Below are 15,215 nucleotides of genomic sequence, written 5' to 3'. Positions count from 1 at the left end.
GGCTAACGAGAAGTTCAGCCCAGAGGATCAAATTAGCTGATGTTCGTCGGCTTGATGGTATTATGAGGTCATTAAAAGCCGATATCCCTATTGAATTTCAAAGGAAAGAATTTGATGTGAATAATATCTCAAGATGGAAAGCATCACAATTCAAGTTTTTCCTTAATTATTGTGGTATCGTCGTGTTACAAGATTTCTTACCGAAACCTTTACGTTGTCATTTCTTATTATTTGTCTTTGCTAGCAGAATTTTAAACAGTAAGGAATTCGTTAAGGATTTGAGTGAATATGCTGGATCTCTGCTAAAAATTTGTTTCGAGACGTTACCTGATGTTTATAATGATGAAGGGGCTCAAGTTCTCAGTTGGCATAGTATCATCCACGTTGCTAATGATGCCCAATACTTTAAAATTCCTCTGAATGAGCTCTCAGCGTTTTGGGGAGAGAGTTACATTGGTTTATTTAAAAAACTCGTTCATTCTTCGATAAAACCACTCACACAAATTATCAACAGACTAACTGAGATGGAGTCTGGAGGAACCATGGTAATTAATCAGAAACACATACTGAGTGATTGGGTTATCGCGAGAAAGCCTACAACGATGATAATTGATGGGGAAATTCATTTAACATCAAATATGATCAACATCAATGGTCTACCCTTGACGACAAGTCATCCAAATAACGTGGTACTCCTAGATATTGAGAAAGTTTTCGTAATTTCACAAATTCTCGTTAAATCAGGAAAATCCAAAATTTGTGATGATCTTACTGGTATATATATTTTCGGACACCAGGAAAGTAGTAGGGAAGAGGCGTTTAGTTATCCAGACTTTTCCAGTCGAGTAGGAATATTCTACATTAAGTCCTGGGCAGCTGAAATGACATGTAAGAAGGCACACAAAATTAAACACAAATGTGCTTTATTAAATGTAACTGGACGACAATACGCCATATCCCTCCTCCACTAGAAAATAACGTAAAAATTGTTCGCATTGTGAAATGCAGTTTTTTTTTGGTAAGAGGGTATATGAATGAGGGTATATGTTTTAGTTGAACTCGTGATTAAAATTGTGGAAGAAACAAACAATTTTATGTTTTAAATCAACAATCGACATGAAAATCCGATCATCGAGGTCGTTAGAAAATTTCAATAGTGGAGTCGTTACATGCAAGTGGGACATAAATCGGTTAGATCTGGCGTCCGTGTACATAACCTTTCATAATTGCTCGTATCATCCGTTTATCGGGCTTTTTGTCTCAAATTCGGATTTCACCAACTAAGTTGACGGTAAATTACAAGAAGTGAGAATTTAATGTGAATTAAATGTGTGTTAAGTGTTTGACAGATATTTGTGATATAATCGTTTTGAAGGAATAGTGGCGCTAAAAAAGAAGCATCAGTGGGGTGATGACAAAAAACCGTTCAAAACACATGGAAATAGAAACGCAATTTTTTCTGTTAAATAATAAGCTATATGCATCATTCTGCAAAGTTATCAGTTTATATGAAACTACTCGAAAACACCAGGTTCAATTGTACGAATCGTGATTTTTTTTCATAACCTAAAATGTCGGAAACCTCACATCCATCTCGCGATCCAAAAAATCTCAGCGAACCATTCGCAGTCATCGAATTTCTCGAGAAAAACGAAAAAGGGCTACCATGCATTGATTTGGTGCCGAAAAAATGGTTTAATAGTGCAGAAGAAGACACCTGTAAATTCCCACCGACAACTGAATATCATCTACTTGACGACTACTTGGAAAAATTGCACTCGCCCAAGGACTCTTGGCAAAGTTATCCATTTTGCTTCATCACCGGAGCAGGTACAAAAATTGAAATGACTCCACTTATAACTTGATGAATTGCTCGATGGGTTCATTTCAATATTAAAGGATCATATGTTGATTGTGTTCAGCTGATTTGGATCAGGGTCGCAGAAGATTAAAAAAGGCCCAAGTAACTCTCAACTGTGAGACAACCGATGGTGAAAATGATCGAAAGGGGGGGAGGTCCGAAACTTCCTCGAAAGCAAAAATTTCAGCAAAACCCTTAACTGCATCAAAGTCTCAACTAAACAACATCTTTAGTACTAAAATCCCGATTCCACCTAGAAATCAAACTCCAAAGTCTGGTAAGTCCTGTTAATATGAAGTAAAAGTCAATTATCAACAATTATAACCACTCTTAACCCCAATTATTCATCCCCAATTTATTCAACTCTCGTATTTAACATCAAAAGACCCATCGTTCCCTAAATTGGGAATTAGATTGACCGAATTTTTGAAATCTTTTACAAAATAAATATTAATTATGTATCTGTGCAGTCATTACATGTGTATTTGTCTCGAAACATCGTTTTAAGAGAGAATCGCATTGAATGATTTTATAAGAAAATTTTTATTATGTTGTGGTCGAAAAATATTAGGTTATTTTTTTTTATTGCAATTCTTTACTCATCAAAAAATTGAGTCGCTAACAGAAATCACTACGTGCGAACAAGATAAAGTGGAAAATTTATGATTTACACTTGATATGATTGTTTATACATAAAAGCATTGGAATGTTGAGGGGACGAGAAACGTTCCATTTTTCCCCACCATCTCTTATGTAGGAAAGCATTATAATTCTGTTGTGAAGAGGTAAATCAAAGTGAACATCTACGGAAAATGGTAAAATTTTGATAGAAACCTTTTTTGTAGGAGCGATAGGTTCTACAAAAAAAATATTTTTTCAAATGCATGCATTCTTTCCCCACTTTGAAATAGCTATAAAAAACAAAGGCTGGAGACAACTTACGTTGTGTTACTACTTCACTACAAACTTGTAAAATTTCGTAGGTATACAAGCAAAACCAAAGACAAGATTTCAAAGCATTTACCAGAGTGGATCTGACTCTGAAGACGAAAATCATGATTGTCTTATAGCTAATCCTGAGGAGATTCGAGCCTCAAAGGCTCAAAATAATTCTGGCTTTTTGCAAATGTCGAGTAAATCGCGATCTGTACCAACAGGTAATAAATCAATTTTGAGGTAATATGGGACTGTAGCACGTAATTCTAAGTTCGTGTTAATTAAATGATCCGGTCAGGGATAAATCATCATTTTCAATAATTTCCAGGTGCATGTTTATCATTTAAACAGCGGTCAAGGAAGAATATTACTTTGCTTAAAGACGTCGAAACTGATGAATCTGAGAGCAATGATTCCTCCGATGGAATTCTGCAGTCACCTACAAAATCGATGGACTCAGCGAGAAATACAAGAAAAGAACTTCATTTGACACCTCCTTCACCACTAGTCCATAACGCTTCAGGTAAAATCGGCTCGGATATTCCATGACCAATCATCGGCCAAGTTCCTCCCGCATGAAAAAATTTATATTTATAAATATTTGAAAATGGTCCAATTTATATTTTGAACATTCTTTACAAAATTCGGAACTTATATAGAATTAGATTATATTATATATTTTTGGTGGGGGCTTGGGTAGTTTTTTTTTCATCTGATGCTGCTACCCATCAATTTATATCGTTTGGTCCTCCTTTAATTTCATAAGGTAACCGAAAAAGGCGTGCATCGTCTACTACACGCGCTGAAGACGGATTGAATTCGATTGTGAGCCCAGGAACTCCAAAAACTTCACGATCAATGATGGTACCCCCTGCTAAGATGCCAAAAATGCTGGGACCACAAAACCAGTTGTCATCTAGTCATTATGCTGATAATGAACGTCGAATCCTGAACTCCCTTCGAGATTACTTTGATCAGCAATTAGATGAAAAGCTCGAAAATTTAAGACGCAGGATGGCTTACGATTTAAAGCAGTCTATGAATGAGCTCAAGACCACAATCATTGGCACTAATCTAGCCCCAGCTTCTGGTCCTAGCTTGCTTGAAATACAGAAGCAGATGTCTACGCCACTACCATTTGAAATGGATGATAAGTTCCAGGAATACGAAGCGATATTGACAACGGACCCAAATCTCGTAGAAACACTGGTAATATATCTGAAATTGATCGTTTTTCTTCTTTTTTATGTAAAATCAATAAATTGGGCGGTGACACATGCACTGGGTTCGTTTTCTGGTGATGAAAAAATCTTTCATCACCGGGACTCAAGTCTACGTCACTGGAACGCTTTGGTTATAGAACCAACCCGCTGGCGATGAGCCCAAAGATGTCTTCTCATGTTCATAAATTCAAAAAAATTTCCCTTCTTTTATTTTTAGCGATTATTCATGAGAGTTTTGATAAGCAATAAAAAAGAGATGAAAATATGTGTTTCCACTATCCTATCTGCGGTTCTGAGGAAGACAGTGTCACTGCACTATTCTGGTTACGGAAAGGAAGCTGGCGGAAAGAAAAAGAAAACATTTTTATAACACTACAGTATGCAAAGTACTGATTGATGTGATAATTGAGGTAATAGGATCCAGCACTGATGAGAAGAAGATAATGTCAGAAGTAAGTACTTGGTTGTCACGTTCTGGCGATCGAGAGGGTGGGCGTAAGGAACGACAACGCGGGTCAAGTCATCATAACGAGAATAATTCAGTTTGTTCCTTTGATACCAATCGATAATACTTCATTTTTCCGGGATAAATGGAATTGTAAAATCACTGTGTTAATATGACTCCATTAGTTCATTTTCGTAATTGTATTAGTTGTGATATTCTTGATAAAAGGTACGATTAATAGGAAAAGTTTATATTATCAATATATTTTTATCGCGAGGCGTTTCATTGGGCAGAATATATATTAATATATGAATATTGTTTAGTATTCGGCTGTCATTGAAGTATTAATTATATTTATTATATTTCTCCTGGCGAGGTCGGAAATCCAGAAGATGGAAATAACAATTGGAAAATGTGATGTATCTTAGCATAATAAAGTATTTTCTATGTCATTTCCTCATAAGTTAGATCACGGGAATAAATATCCGTTGTTGGTTCAGGGATTAAATATTATGTCCAAAAGTTTAAAGGGAAAAATAATAAGTGGATTTTTAATTTTTAAGAAAAATTCTAATGAAAGTAATTTCAGCCATTGAGAGCTGTTTTCAGTATTTGGTGATTCAAGTCAAATAATATTTATAAGGTTGAAGTTTCACAATCGGACTGCGTCCATATTCCCCAAAGATTTCAAATTTAAGGGTTGAAATTAATTAGTTATATGTAATCCTATCCAAGACTTTTTTATATTTCTAAGTTTGTTTGAAAGAGTGAATATAATAAGCAATATTATATAGAACTAGCACACAATCAATGCAACTAAATATCATTCTGTGTTCCGGAGTTGCAGATGGAGAAGACATTATTGTAAAAAAAGGACGTCTTTCCGAGATGAAAAAATAATTCTTATCAGGATAATTCGTATCAGCAATTGTCTATGGATATAAGAATTAATTCTTATCATCCATAGCGGAATAAATTATCCATAATATTGCTATTATAATGACTGTTTTCATGCTTGAATTGAAGCACGATAATTTATCAATTCTAAACTACTAATTTAAAAAATAACATTGGTGCGTTATTTTGTTGGATATTTTGTTAATACAATCTTCGAATTCTGAAGACTGACTGCTAATATTATTAGATTGTAAGAGAGAGTTTATTAAGACTTAATATGGTATGTCGTATTAAATTTCGGATTCAAATGATCTACGTAGATTATTTATTTTAAAAGCGGATGAAAATAATCCACAAAAGATTTTTCTACAATTTATACCTGCAATCATTTTTTTGAGTTTTCATATTCGGTTCGCGGAAAAATCTCATAGTTGTGATTATCTTTCATGAAAATTGGAGATACAAACACTGCATATCTTTAACTGTTCAACCAAAATCGGATGAAAACATGTACTATGTCGATAGGAGGAAAAAAGTTTTTGATTGGCTGAGTTTTTTTGTCAATAGATTTAATAAATTTAAATATAAGTTTTGTCACATAATAAAACTGTTTTCTGTATAATGTTGAAGGTAATAAATACATGTCTGCTTATCAGATATACCGTTCATATATTTATTGGTGATTCTGAACCCAATACAGGCAACGGTTGGAGCCTGGCCACAGCTCTGGTCGTAAATCTGGGCCAATTTCGGGCCGAATGGTCAGCCCAGAATGCGGCCAAAGTTCGGCAATAGGTCTGGGCCAATTTCGGGCCGAATGGTAAGCCCAGAGTGCGGCCAAAGTTCGGCAACAGGCCTGGGCCAATTTCGGGCCGAATGGTAAGCCCAGAGTGCGGCCAAAGTACGGCGACCGAAGTCTGGCCAAAGTTCGGTCCCAGGCCTGGCCCCGTGTTATCATCCCAGGGTCTAGCCAAGTTCGGCGCGAGTTTGGCTGGAGCCCGGGTGCCGAGCTACGGCAGCTCGGCGGCCGTGCTTGTACCAAGGTTGGCCCATTCGTTTTTTCCTACCTGGGATGTTCTTTGTTCTACGAATGGCGAGGGAAGTGACGCGAGACTTGGGAAAAAGGTCTATTGACAGAGAAAGACGGTGAAGCGAAAGTCAAATAAGAGGAAATACGAAATTCTCAGACAGTGGATCATTACCGTGTTGTGCGTTTTTTTGAGAACTCGAAAATTTATGATTTTCGATTTTAATTTTAGAGAGTGTTTGTTCACAGGTGTTACCGTGAATTTCGCCTTAAATTCATGGTACATTTGATTTTTTTGGGGATAAATGGTTAATTTTAACGTGGGGTATAAGACGTCCATTGTGTTGAGCGTCTTTTTGACGGCAGTGCTATGTGAGATTTGTTGTGTATTAAGGACTTAAGTATCGAGGATTTAAATATTCTTTATTCGTGGGAGGGAGTCAAATCGGTACATCTGGAGATCGGAAGGAGCGAGATAGTATTCAGATGGGTTAGATGTTACTCGTGTAATGGGTAGTGTGGGACTGAACTGGATAAGGGAATGCAGAGTTACCAGATATAGAAGTTTTCCTAAGTGGATAAAGAAATTTCACTACACGGACAGAAAAATTCTATCAAAATTACACGCCTGTTCCGTAATTTCCCAGTCAAAAGAATATTCGGTAACATTTACCCACTTTTTCAGTGAACTTTCAGGAAAAAGTCCAGAACGTTTCAGCAAAATGTGAAACGTTCAGTGAAAAAATGCGTAACTGTTCCGTAATCTTTACTGAATACTGTTTTGACTGGCTGATTACGGAACGGGCACGTAATTTTAAAATTATTTTCCGCTTCGTGTTGGTGATATAGTAATTTTTCTTAAGCCTGCAATTTACGCCGAGAGTGTAAGGCAGGAGATTAACTTTTATCGAAATCATACTATAAAAATTTTCAGATTTTTCTTCCCGCGCATTAGGGTTCCATTGTACGACTTTGGATTCCATCAAAATGAATCCACTGATGAATAGAATTGAGGGGAAATCTTCTACCTGACCTACTATCCCTCATATTCTTCACAGCAAAGTTTATTCACACCTTTTATGAATGAACTCATACTGTCAGGTGACAAGAGTGAGATGTAAAAGGTGGATGTCACCTGACACTACGGTATTGCGCTTTGTATTATCTTATCATGTTGACACGAGTTGTAAATACAGGCGATGGGGTGAGGCAGTGATAGGAGTAATTGGGTATGACAAGGACGGAGTTGACAATGATTCAGAGGGGCGAGTATGTGGGTTTTCATACTGTGAATCATCAGTGACAGGGCCTATCTTTAGAAATTGATAAAAGGATTTTCTAGATAGTGGAGGCTTCATCAATCTAACGACTAAATTTTTTATTATATTTTTTAGTCTCCTTTAGTAATACGAGACGATTACTTAATTTCATACACATCATTACGTTTAACAATATCCCTAACAATTTGGCATTAATTACAACAAATTCAGTAATTTTTAATCACCAATTTTGTTCATTAAATTGTGGGAGCAGAATTTGAAAGAAAAAACTCGTAAAGTCTTTACCACTGATTGGAACCAATCGTTTACTCTGATTTCTATTTTCCATCTTAATTCTGAATCAGACTATTCAACTTTAGTCATCAATTCTGTCACCCCACTCTCCAAACCCATGAGGAAGAGTTGAACAATATTTTGCAATGAGCTGACGAGCACATGCCGATGGTTGACGTGCAACGGGCATGAATCACACTCACTAATATGACTGTCACAAATTCGTGATTCACCCGAGGAACAGGCAATCTCTACCGCAGAACCCACGACAATTTTCTCTTTCTATAATGAGCCTGAAACAATGATAATTGGAAATATTTCCGGAAAATGTTGTCCATAACTTAAAAAGATATTGCCCATATATTCAATATTATTGATTGATGGAAACGATTAATCATTTAGCATTCGATTTGATTCCATAACCAACTCATATTTCTTACACACAGAAAAAACAGTGGGAAAATACGAAACTTGAAATATAATTTACCAGATTTTTAAACTCGTAAATTACGATTTTGGCGAATGCAAATTATGCCTCAAAAAAATTTTAATTACAAAAACGCAAATTATGATTTCTAAAACGTAATTTACAAGGTCTGATCTTGTAAATTACGGTTTTTTGGAACGTCAAATCCGATATCTCGATCATGTAAAATCCTGTAAAATAGTTGACTAATGAAATCGTAAATGCGATAAAAAAACTTTTTTTGTCAATATAAAATATTTAAGTGTCATATGATTTTGAATCAGTTGGGCCCAACGTTCAGACACTTTTTCCTTGTCCTATGCAGGATTCTCAATGAATAATTCCCTTCCCTGTACTATACCACTAAAGCCGGGGAGCAATGTTGTACTTTATTCAATCCTTGGTCGTATCTTTAGGCTATGGCTCACTGGTGGGGGGTGTAGTTATAATCGAGCGATGTTGATGGTGCAAACCAGCTTTTATGTTCATTACTCTTGGCTGAGCACGAGTGTATGCGCCGGTACCTACCGAAATGAGGTGTTTTCTTGTGAGGGCATTGAGAAAGATTACAGCGCATAGTTGATGGAGCTTCATCTCGGGTTTCCGGACTTTTAAAATAGACGCTTTCAGGTGGGTCAAAGGTCATCTGTAGATCTATGCACTAGGTCATGAAGTATTAGAGCTTCAAGAAGCCTGAGGACGAGCAAAAACCATAACGATACGGAGAAAGTAGTTCGTAAATAATTTTAGGAAACGATTAAAAATGCGGGCGGAGATGTTCAGACCAAGTGATGATCCTGCTTTGTTGGTTGAACATTCATTTCCAGAGTTTACAAAGTTCTTCTGACATCTCAGGGGTTTTTTAAATTTTTATTTTCGAGACGTCGCCGGAAACTCGCTAACCGCGCTCGGACACCCTAGAGAGAGTTCGACAGCTTTTTTGGTGAAATAACATGGGCGACTCCCCCCGGAAGTGACTAAGTTACCTGAGAACATTAATCATGTCGACCACCGTCTCCGTTATAACAATGACATGTTATCGAGTTTCCAGTAAGATATTTAGAAAAATGAAATTTGAAGTCTTATAGAGACAGAAATTATTGGATTATGGACAGGGATTTACTAGATAATATCAAACGATTTGATTATAAACTTTAATTCTTTATTATCGCATGCAGAAGGTATATCTTTCTCCTATGATGCGCCAATAATAAACAGCTCAAGTTAAAGTAATTGATTGTGTTTCCACATTCATTTATCTACTTTTGCCCATATCCCAATATTATTAATTACTAGGATTTTCGAAGAACTCATTTTTTCATCAATTGCTTTATGACTGGATGATTAATATGAACTTTCATACATAACGATCAATTTATGAAATAAATGGTACGCAAAATATCAGATGTACAGTCCAAGATTTACACGTATTGAGGATACCACATTCACTTTGAAATGAAAATACCATGAAATGTAATGCCAATTAAATGACAAAATTTCTCGTGTAGATGATGACGGGAACACTATCGACATCGTCGAAGATATCGAGATAGAGATCCGAAATGTCTGGAAACGAATGTTTGAGACGGCTCCAACCGGTCGAACCTTCTTCAAACCGCTCTCAACAAGTGTTTTCGAACTTCAAAAGTTTTTAATATAAGAAAATAGATAACTTTCACTATTTAATTAAATGACACAATCTTTATTCCGATTTAGTACATATGCAGTTTTTAGAAAAGACTCGTTAAGAGACTTACTGCTTTGAACTCCCATGTGGTTTCCTCGAGAGACTGTTCGAGAGTGCCTCAGTCCTCGGGTCCTCCAGGGTGAGAGGTCTGACCCAAAGACAAAAGGCCCTTTTGTCCTTTGAGTTCCCACGTGTTGGGTTGTTTAGGTCATAAACGGCCGAAGTGTTTCAGTATTTCCCAGTGACGTTTACAATGAGTCGCTTGTTCGAACTATTGAAAAGAGAAAAAACAATACGATCATGTTACAGACCTACAAAAGTTTATATTTATTATACTATGAGATCATTATTTCTTGGAGAGGCCGTCTGTGTGGTCTCACGGCGAAAACTCTAATGAATGTTTATTAAATAATATAGATAAATCTCTGTTTATGGAAAGAAAGAAACCATGATGCTGGTGCTTTGGTTTTTGAGACTTCGAGATCGTTTGTCAGTTCGGCGACTGCTCTCGAAGTGTGAACACATCTTAGTAAAATATAATTCAATAGCTCTTACTTAAACGTCTATTCATTCATTAACTTGGCTTCCAATTAAAATCTAATACGAACCAATGTCACAATATTCCCCACATTAATCCGAATAATTTTTCTCTATTTTACAAAAATGAGAACGTTTCGAAGTAGATATCTTGGAAAGTCCTTGAACATCAATAAAGACCTAAAAACATATGGGAACTTTGATGTAACTCAGAATATGCTGAGTGTAATGTTCGAGCAAATGACCTTTACTGCAGTAATTACAGTGACTCAACGCGCTACAGTGCTGGTTATTCATTACAATGTTCTCGTTCGCACACTGGAGTCTCAACTGCAGAAAGTCTAGACTTATACAAAAGAAGATGTACATCCCGTATAGTGCGTGTGCGGTATTTCGCGTTACGAATGCGCAGGAACCTTATGTAGTTGATTCATGAAGGAAGTTTAGAACGTAAATGCATCCTTCAGATAATTAGATGTACAACTTTGCAAGCTCTTGTTTCATACACGGAAATAAAAATCTGTGAATTTCTATAGTGATTCTGATGAAAATTATTGCGCTGCGTTATAATCTAGAGGAAAACTGCAGGCCTGAGAAAAATTAATGTGCTGCATTCAGAAACGGAAATTGGTAAAAGACGACTTCGCTAATGATGAAACAATATTAGAATAAAGTAATTAGTTATAATTTGGAGCTTTCAAAATGCCAAAAATTTCCTCCTTAACATCACCCCCTCCTTTTTTTAATCATCTGTATCGAGGTGGGAGGTCCTTCAATGAAAATATAATGCATATGAAAAATTTATGTCTGAAACTTCTCAGAAAGAAAGTTGGCAGGTAATTTTGTTGAATAACTGGGTAAAAACGTTTTAGCTCTTGGCTATAGTGAATAGAAACGGAATAGTTAGTAGAAAGGAAGTCAGTCTACACTTTTATTGTTTTCGAGGGTTTCGGTTGACTCCCCCTCCCCCCGCGCGCTGCGTGAAATTCACTTTCCCGTCGATAGAATCCTCGATCCTCGTTTGCAGACGAGTTTCGAGAGTTGCATCACTAAAGGACTTAATGTTGCCGATTTAAAAAAAATGCTAATTACAAATCTACTAAATTATGTATTGTAGGGAAAATTAATACAGATGTATATAGAGAAGCAATGTAATAGAATGACAGTATAATTAACTTACATTATAGGTTTTGTCGCTATAAATAAATAGAAAAAAAGGGACTCAATTGAAAGGCCATTCTCGAGAATTTCGATTTCCTCAGGTCCCGGCTCATCGGTATTGCAATATAAATATGTTTATTTGTGTTATCGTGTTATTTGTGTTAACGTTTCGGGAGCAAACGGTACGTCCCTCGTTTCATCCCCTGGAGGTTTAATTTTTATCTAAAATTTCTTTCCGCGTTGGAAAAGGTCTTCATCAAAATTGTCCTGTCTCGCTGAGATTGTTAATTTATTAGCAAAGAAAATTATACGGGGCCGATACCAGAGCAATTCCTCACTTATTGTCAATGAATTCATGACAGTGTATGTCTTACAATTGTCTGAAATCGTCATCTGTGAGTGTACGTCTCAAGAGTTATAAAAAAAATCATTGGTTATCAAAATCCAGTTTTTTTTTATTCTTCAATTGACTCTTCGGGAAGCTAGACAATTTTACTAAAGACCCCAATCCACCTTCTTGGATCTACAATAAATATCACACTGCGTTGCGTCCACCATCTGCTTACCCCGGCGTTCTGCGCAGAAGACTTATAAGATTCAAGCCCTTGCCCTCGGCCTGGGACGAATTTTGATAGTTTCTTCAAGGCTGACGGCTTAATTCCAATGTCCGAATTTAGAAAGTGACTGTTTATATATTAACCTTCCTTCGCGATATTCATTAATCTATTAAAAAAAACAAAAATAAATTTTTGGCCACGATTACAAACAATGTTTAGAGAGTCGATACGAAATTCCACAGACTTAGTTTATGCTGAAAAATTGAAAAAAAATATTAATTAGGAAATAGCAGGCAGGAGTCAATGTAAAACAAAGAAGATATTTGTAACATCAAAGGAATAACGAGAAAAAGAAAACAGCATCATTTTGGAAATTGTTTTGATCATTGAGAATGGAATGCCACATACACAGACACATTTCACCTTTCAAATTAACACATATTATCTAATTATCTACGGAGTACAACTGAAATGGTTATTTAACTTCTTTTATTTTGATGTCATATTTCAAGTTTTCCGTCACATTGTAAATTTCATTTTTTATCTTTTGCCGCAACGCGAAAGTGAACTTCCAACGGAAATAGGAAAATTCCGAAAAAATCCAGAAATTACATGCTCATCGTGTCATAGGGAACAATCATTATGCATTATATATGAAACGTATGAAATTAAATCGTTAACCCCTACGTCTACTACCGCCGGAAATAACAGAAAATGGTCATTGGCGGTGTACTTATTGTATTCGCCATGCATAACGATCATATTGTTATTGTTGCATTCACGCAGACAGGTGTGTAGGAGCACGTCAATGAGTACTATAGGTGAATACATGGTGCTCAGTCAATAGTAAACCAACATTCCAGAATGGACGTTTCCTCAAATACACTAAACCTAGAATTCTTTTCTCAAAAACAGTTTAATGTAAACCGACTACTACATCATTATCAATCTACACTCAGAGACAAATATAATTTTGGCAATGCAGATGGAGGGGGCGGTGCAAAAGTTTGAAAATTTGAGAAAATAAAAAAAGAGGGACTCATTGTAAAAGTTATGGGAGATAACTTGGGATGGGAGATGGGGACACATTTGGTAAAGTTTCGCATAAGGTGTGGTATAGGAGTTAAATTTTAAAAATTAAAAAAAAGGTTAAAAATCGAAAAAAAAATTTAAATTTGAAAAATATTGCGAATATTATAAATAAACTTACTAAAGAAATTTTAATTTTTACTATGGAAATTTAAAAACCCTAGAAAAGTTGGAAAACCTCTCGTACCACATAAAAGACAATCAATTATTGGAAAAATTTTGTTTAGAACAGATAAGGGCGGCAAAATTATCAAAATTCGAACGTATCCTCTATAAAGTATTTTCTATGATAATGAATCATTTTGTGAGATTTGTTTTTCGAGGGTGGCAATGCCCTGAAGGGAAATTTTAGCGCTGCGTATTTTCGTCTCATGTTTATAGTCCACCTTTCGCTCTTTTATAAACAAAATTATATTAAGAATTTTTAATTTCATTTTTCTTCTCTTTCACTTGGCTTCCGCTGTATCCACCAGAGTTTCGGGCCACTGATCTCTGCGCTCCGCACGCCGGAACTGGCAAAAGCCGACGGGCTTCTATTGTCGAGAATCAACGGGTTATCTTTGTCTCCATGAATCAGAGCAAATACTCGATAAGTATCTCCAGTCCCTGTTGGGTGGAATGACCTAAGATTTACGGTCTCAAGACACGGATCGATCGCCAATCTTTTCATTAATCGTTACTCCTATTCCACTATGTGACAGTGAATGCCTTCTTCAAGATCAGATTTTTAATTACAAAGAACCTCAAGATAAAAGCGTTAATATTTAAAAATCACGAAACTAAATTTAATTATACCACGGTGTGTAATGATTGTATTAGAAAACATGATTTTTCGAGAGAGGATTTTTATGCCACATGATAATGAGATCCAATAAATTAATTGAAAATATGTTTTTTTTTATCAAAAACTTTTTTGTTGAGTAAGAAACTGTAATTGTACTCCTATTGTGCACGTTCTGCTTGAGTAATTTTCGAACTTTCTTGTACTTTTTATTCTGTAATGAGAGGGATACGATTAGGCTCTCTAACAATTATTTGTTATAGCAAAAATAAAGATGATTTGGTACATTATTAAACTAGGATTTTTTTCCTTCAAAACATGCGAGAAGTACCTTGTGATGGACCATTTTTGTTGTGAAGTCAATAATTTTTTGAAAATTAAATTCTTTGTTCAAACAAGAAATATATTTTCCCACACTCGTATCCGATTATCGTATAATATCATTGGGTCTGATTAGACGTAATTCTAACGTTATTTTGCGCGGTCATATTGCAGTTTTCGGGCTCAATGATGTAATGGTAGATTTCCGGGCTGTTGCGGAGGTTTTTTGTTCCACTTGTGCAGTTGGTGGTCGAGCTTCAGCCCGAAGGCGAGGACTGTTCAACTATAAGTTGGAAAAGACTCCACAGAGAGAAAAGCAATCGAGAAAAATTACGGAACGGTTATGTACGTGGAAGAAAATTTTTTTTTGGAAAAAAAATAAGTTGCAAAAAAAGTAACAGTTTTTCCTGACCATTTGCACTATTTTTATCAAATTTATTGTTGTACCCAGCGTGGGAAGTAGTTAAAATTATTCTGGCTCTTCACTGACCTTAGTCAAAACGTAATTGTGCTGATCATATTTGTTTTCGACAAGTAAATACCCGAAATGTCCAGTGGGGAATCCGTTTAAAATTTTTGTCAGGAGAATATTTAATTGACAAAATTATATTTTTTTCTCAGTGAAGGCTTGAAGAGATAAATCCCACCAATAAATTATCGGTACTTAAATAATA

The 15,215-nt window shown here is 35.9% G+C and overlaps 2 protein-coding genes across 5 annotated transcripts in view; both read left to right on the top strand.

Moving 5' to 3' along the window:
• LOC135161667 (protein bark beetle) overlaps positions 1 to 15,215 on the top strand; it is a 33,511-nt gene that overhangs the window by 2,358 nt on the left and 15,938 nt on the right. The gene's annotated exons all lie outside the window — the stretch shown is intronic.
• Positions 1,572 to 5,982, top strand: LOC135161672 (uncharacterized). Its single transcript, XM_064119447.1, has 6 exons — positions 1,572 to 1,830; positions 1,923 to 2,138; positions 2,845 to 3,018; positions 3,126 to 3,320; positions 3,564 to 4,006; positions 4,238 to 5,982. Exons 1-6 carry the CDS (start codon positions 1,572 to 1,574, stop codon positions 4,388 to 4,390), a joined length of 1,440 nt encoding a protein of 479 aa, XP_063975517.1. The 3' UTR covers positions 4,391 to 5,982.

The sequence above is a fragment of the Diachasmimorpha longicaudata genome, chromosome 4, assembly GCF_034640455.1.
Source record: "Diachasmimorpha longicaudata isolate KC_UGA_2023 chromosome 4, iyDiaLong2, whole genome shotgun sequence".
NCBI classification, from domain to species: domain Eukaryota; kingdom Metazoa; phylum Arthropoda; class Insecta; order Hymenoptera; family Braconidae; genus Diachasmimorpha; species Diachasmimorpha longicaudata.
The sequence above is the reverse complement of the archived record's forward strand: the minus strand, read 5'-3'. Positions and strand labels throughout refer to the sequence as shown.

Excerpts from the sequence above, each read along its gene's own strand:
- LOC135161672 (XM_064119447.1), top strand. The coding sequence starts at position 1,572 with ATGTCGGAAACCTCACATCCATCTCGCGATCCAAAAAATCTCAGCGAA. Across the intron at positions 3,019-3,125 it reads ATCGCGATCTGTACCAACAG|GTGCATGTTTATCATTTAAA; the intron begins GTAATAAATCAA and ends AATAATTTCCAG. Across the intron at positions 4,007-4,237 it reads CAAATCTCGTAGAAACACTG|CGATTATTCATGAGAGTTTT; the intron begins GTAATATATCTG and ends TTTTATTTTTAG.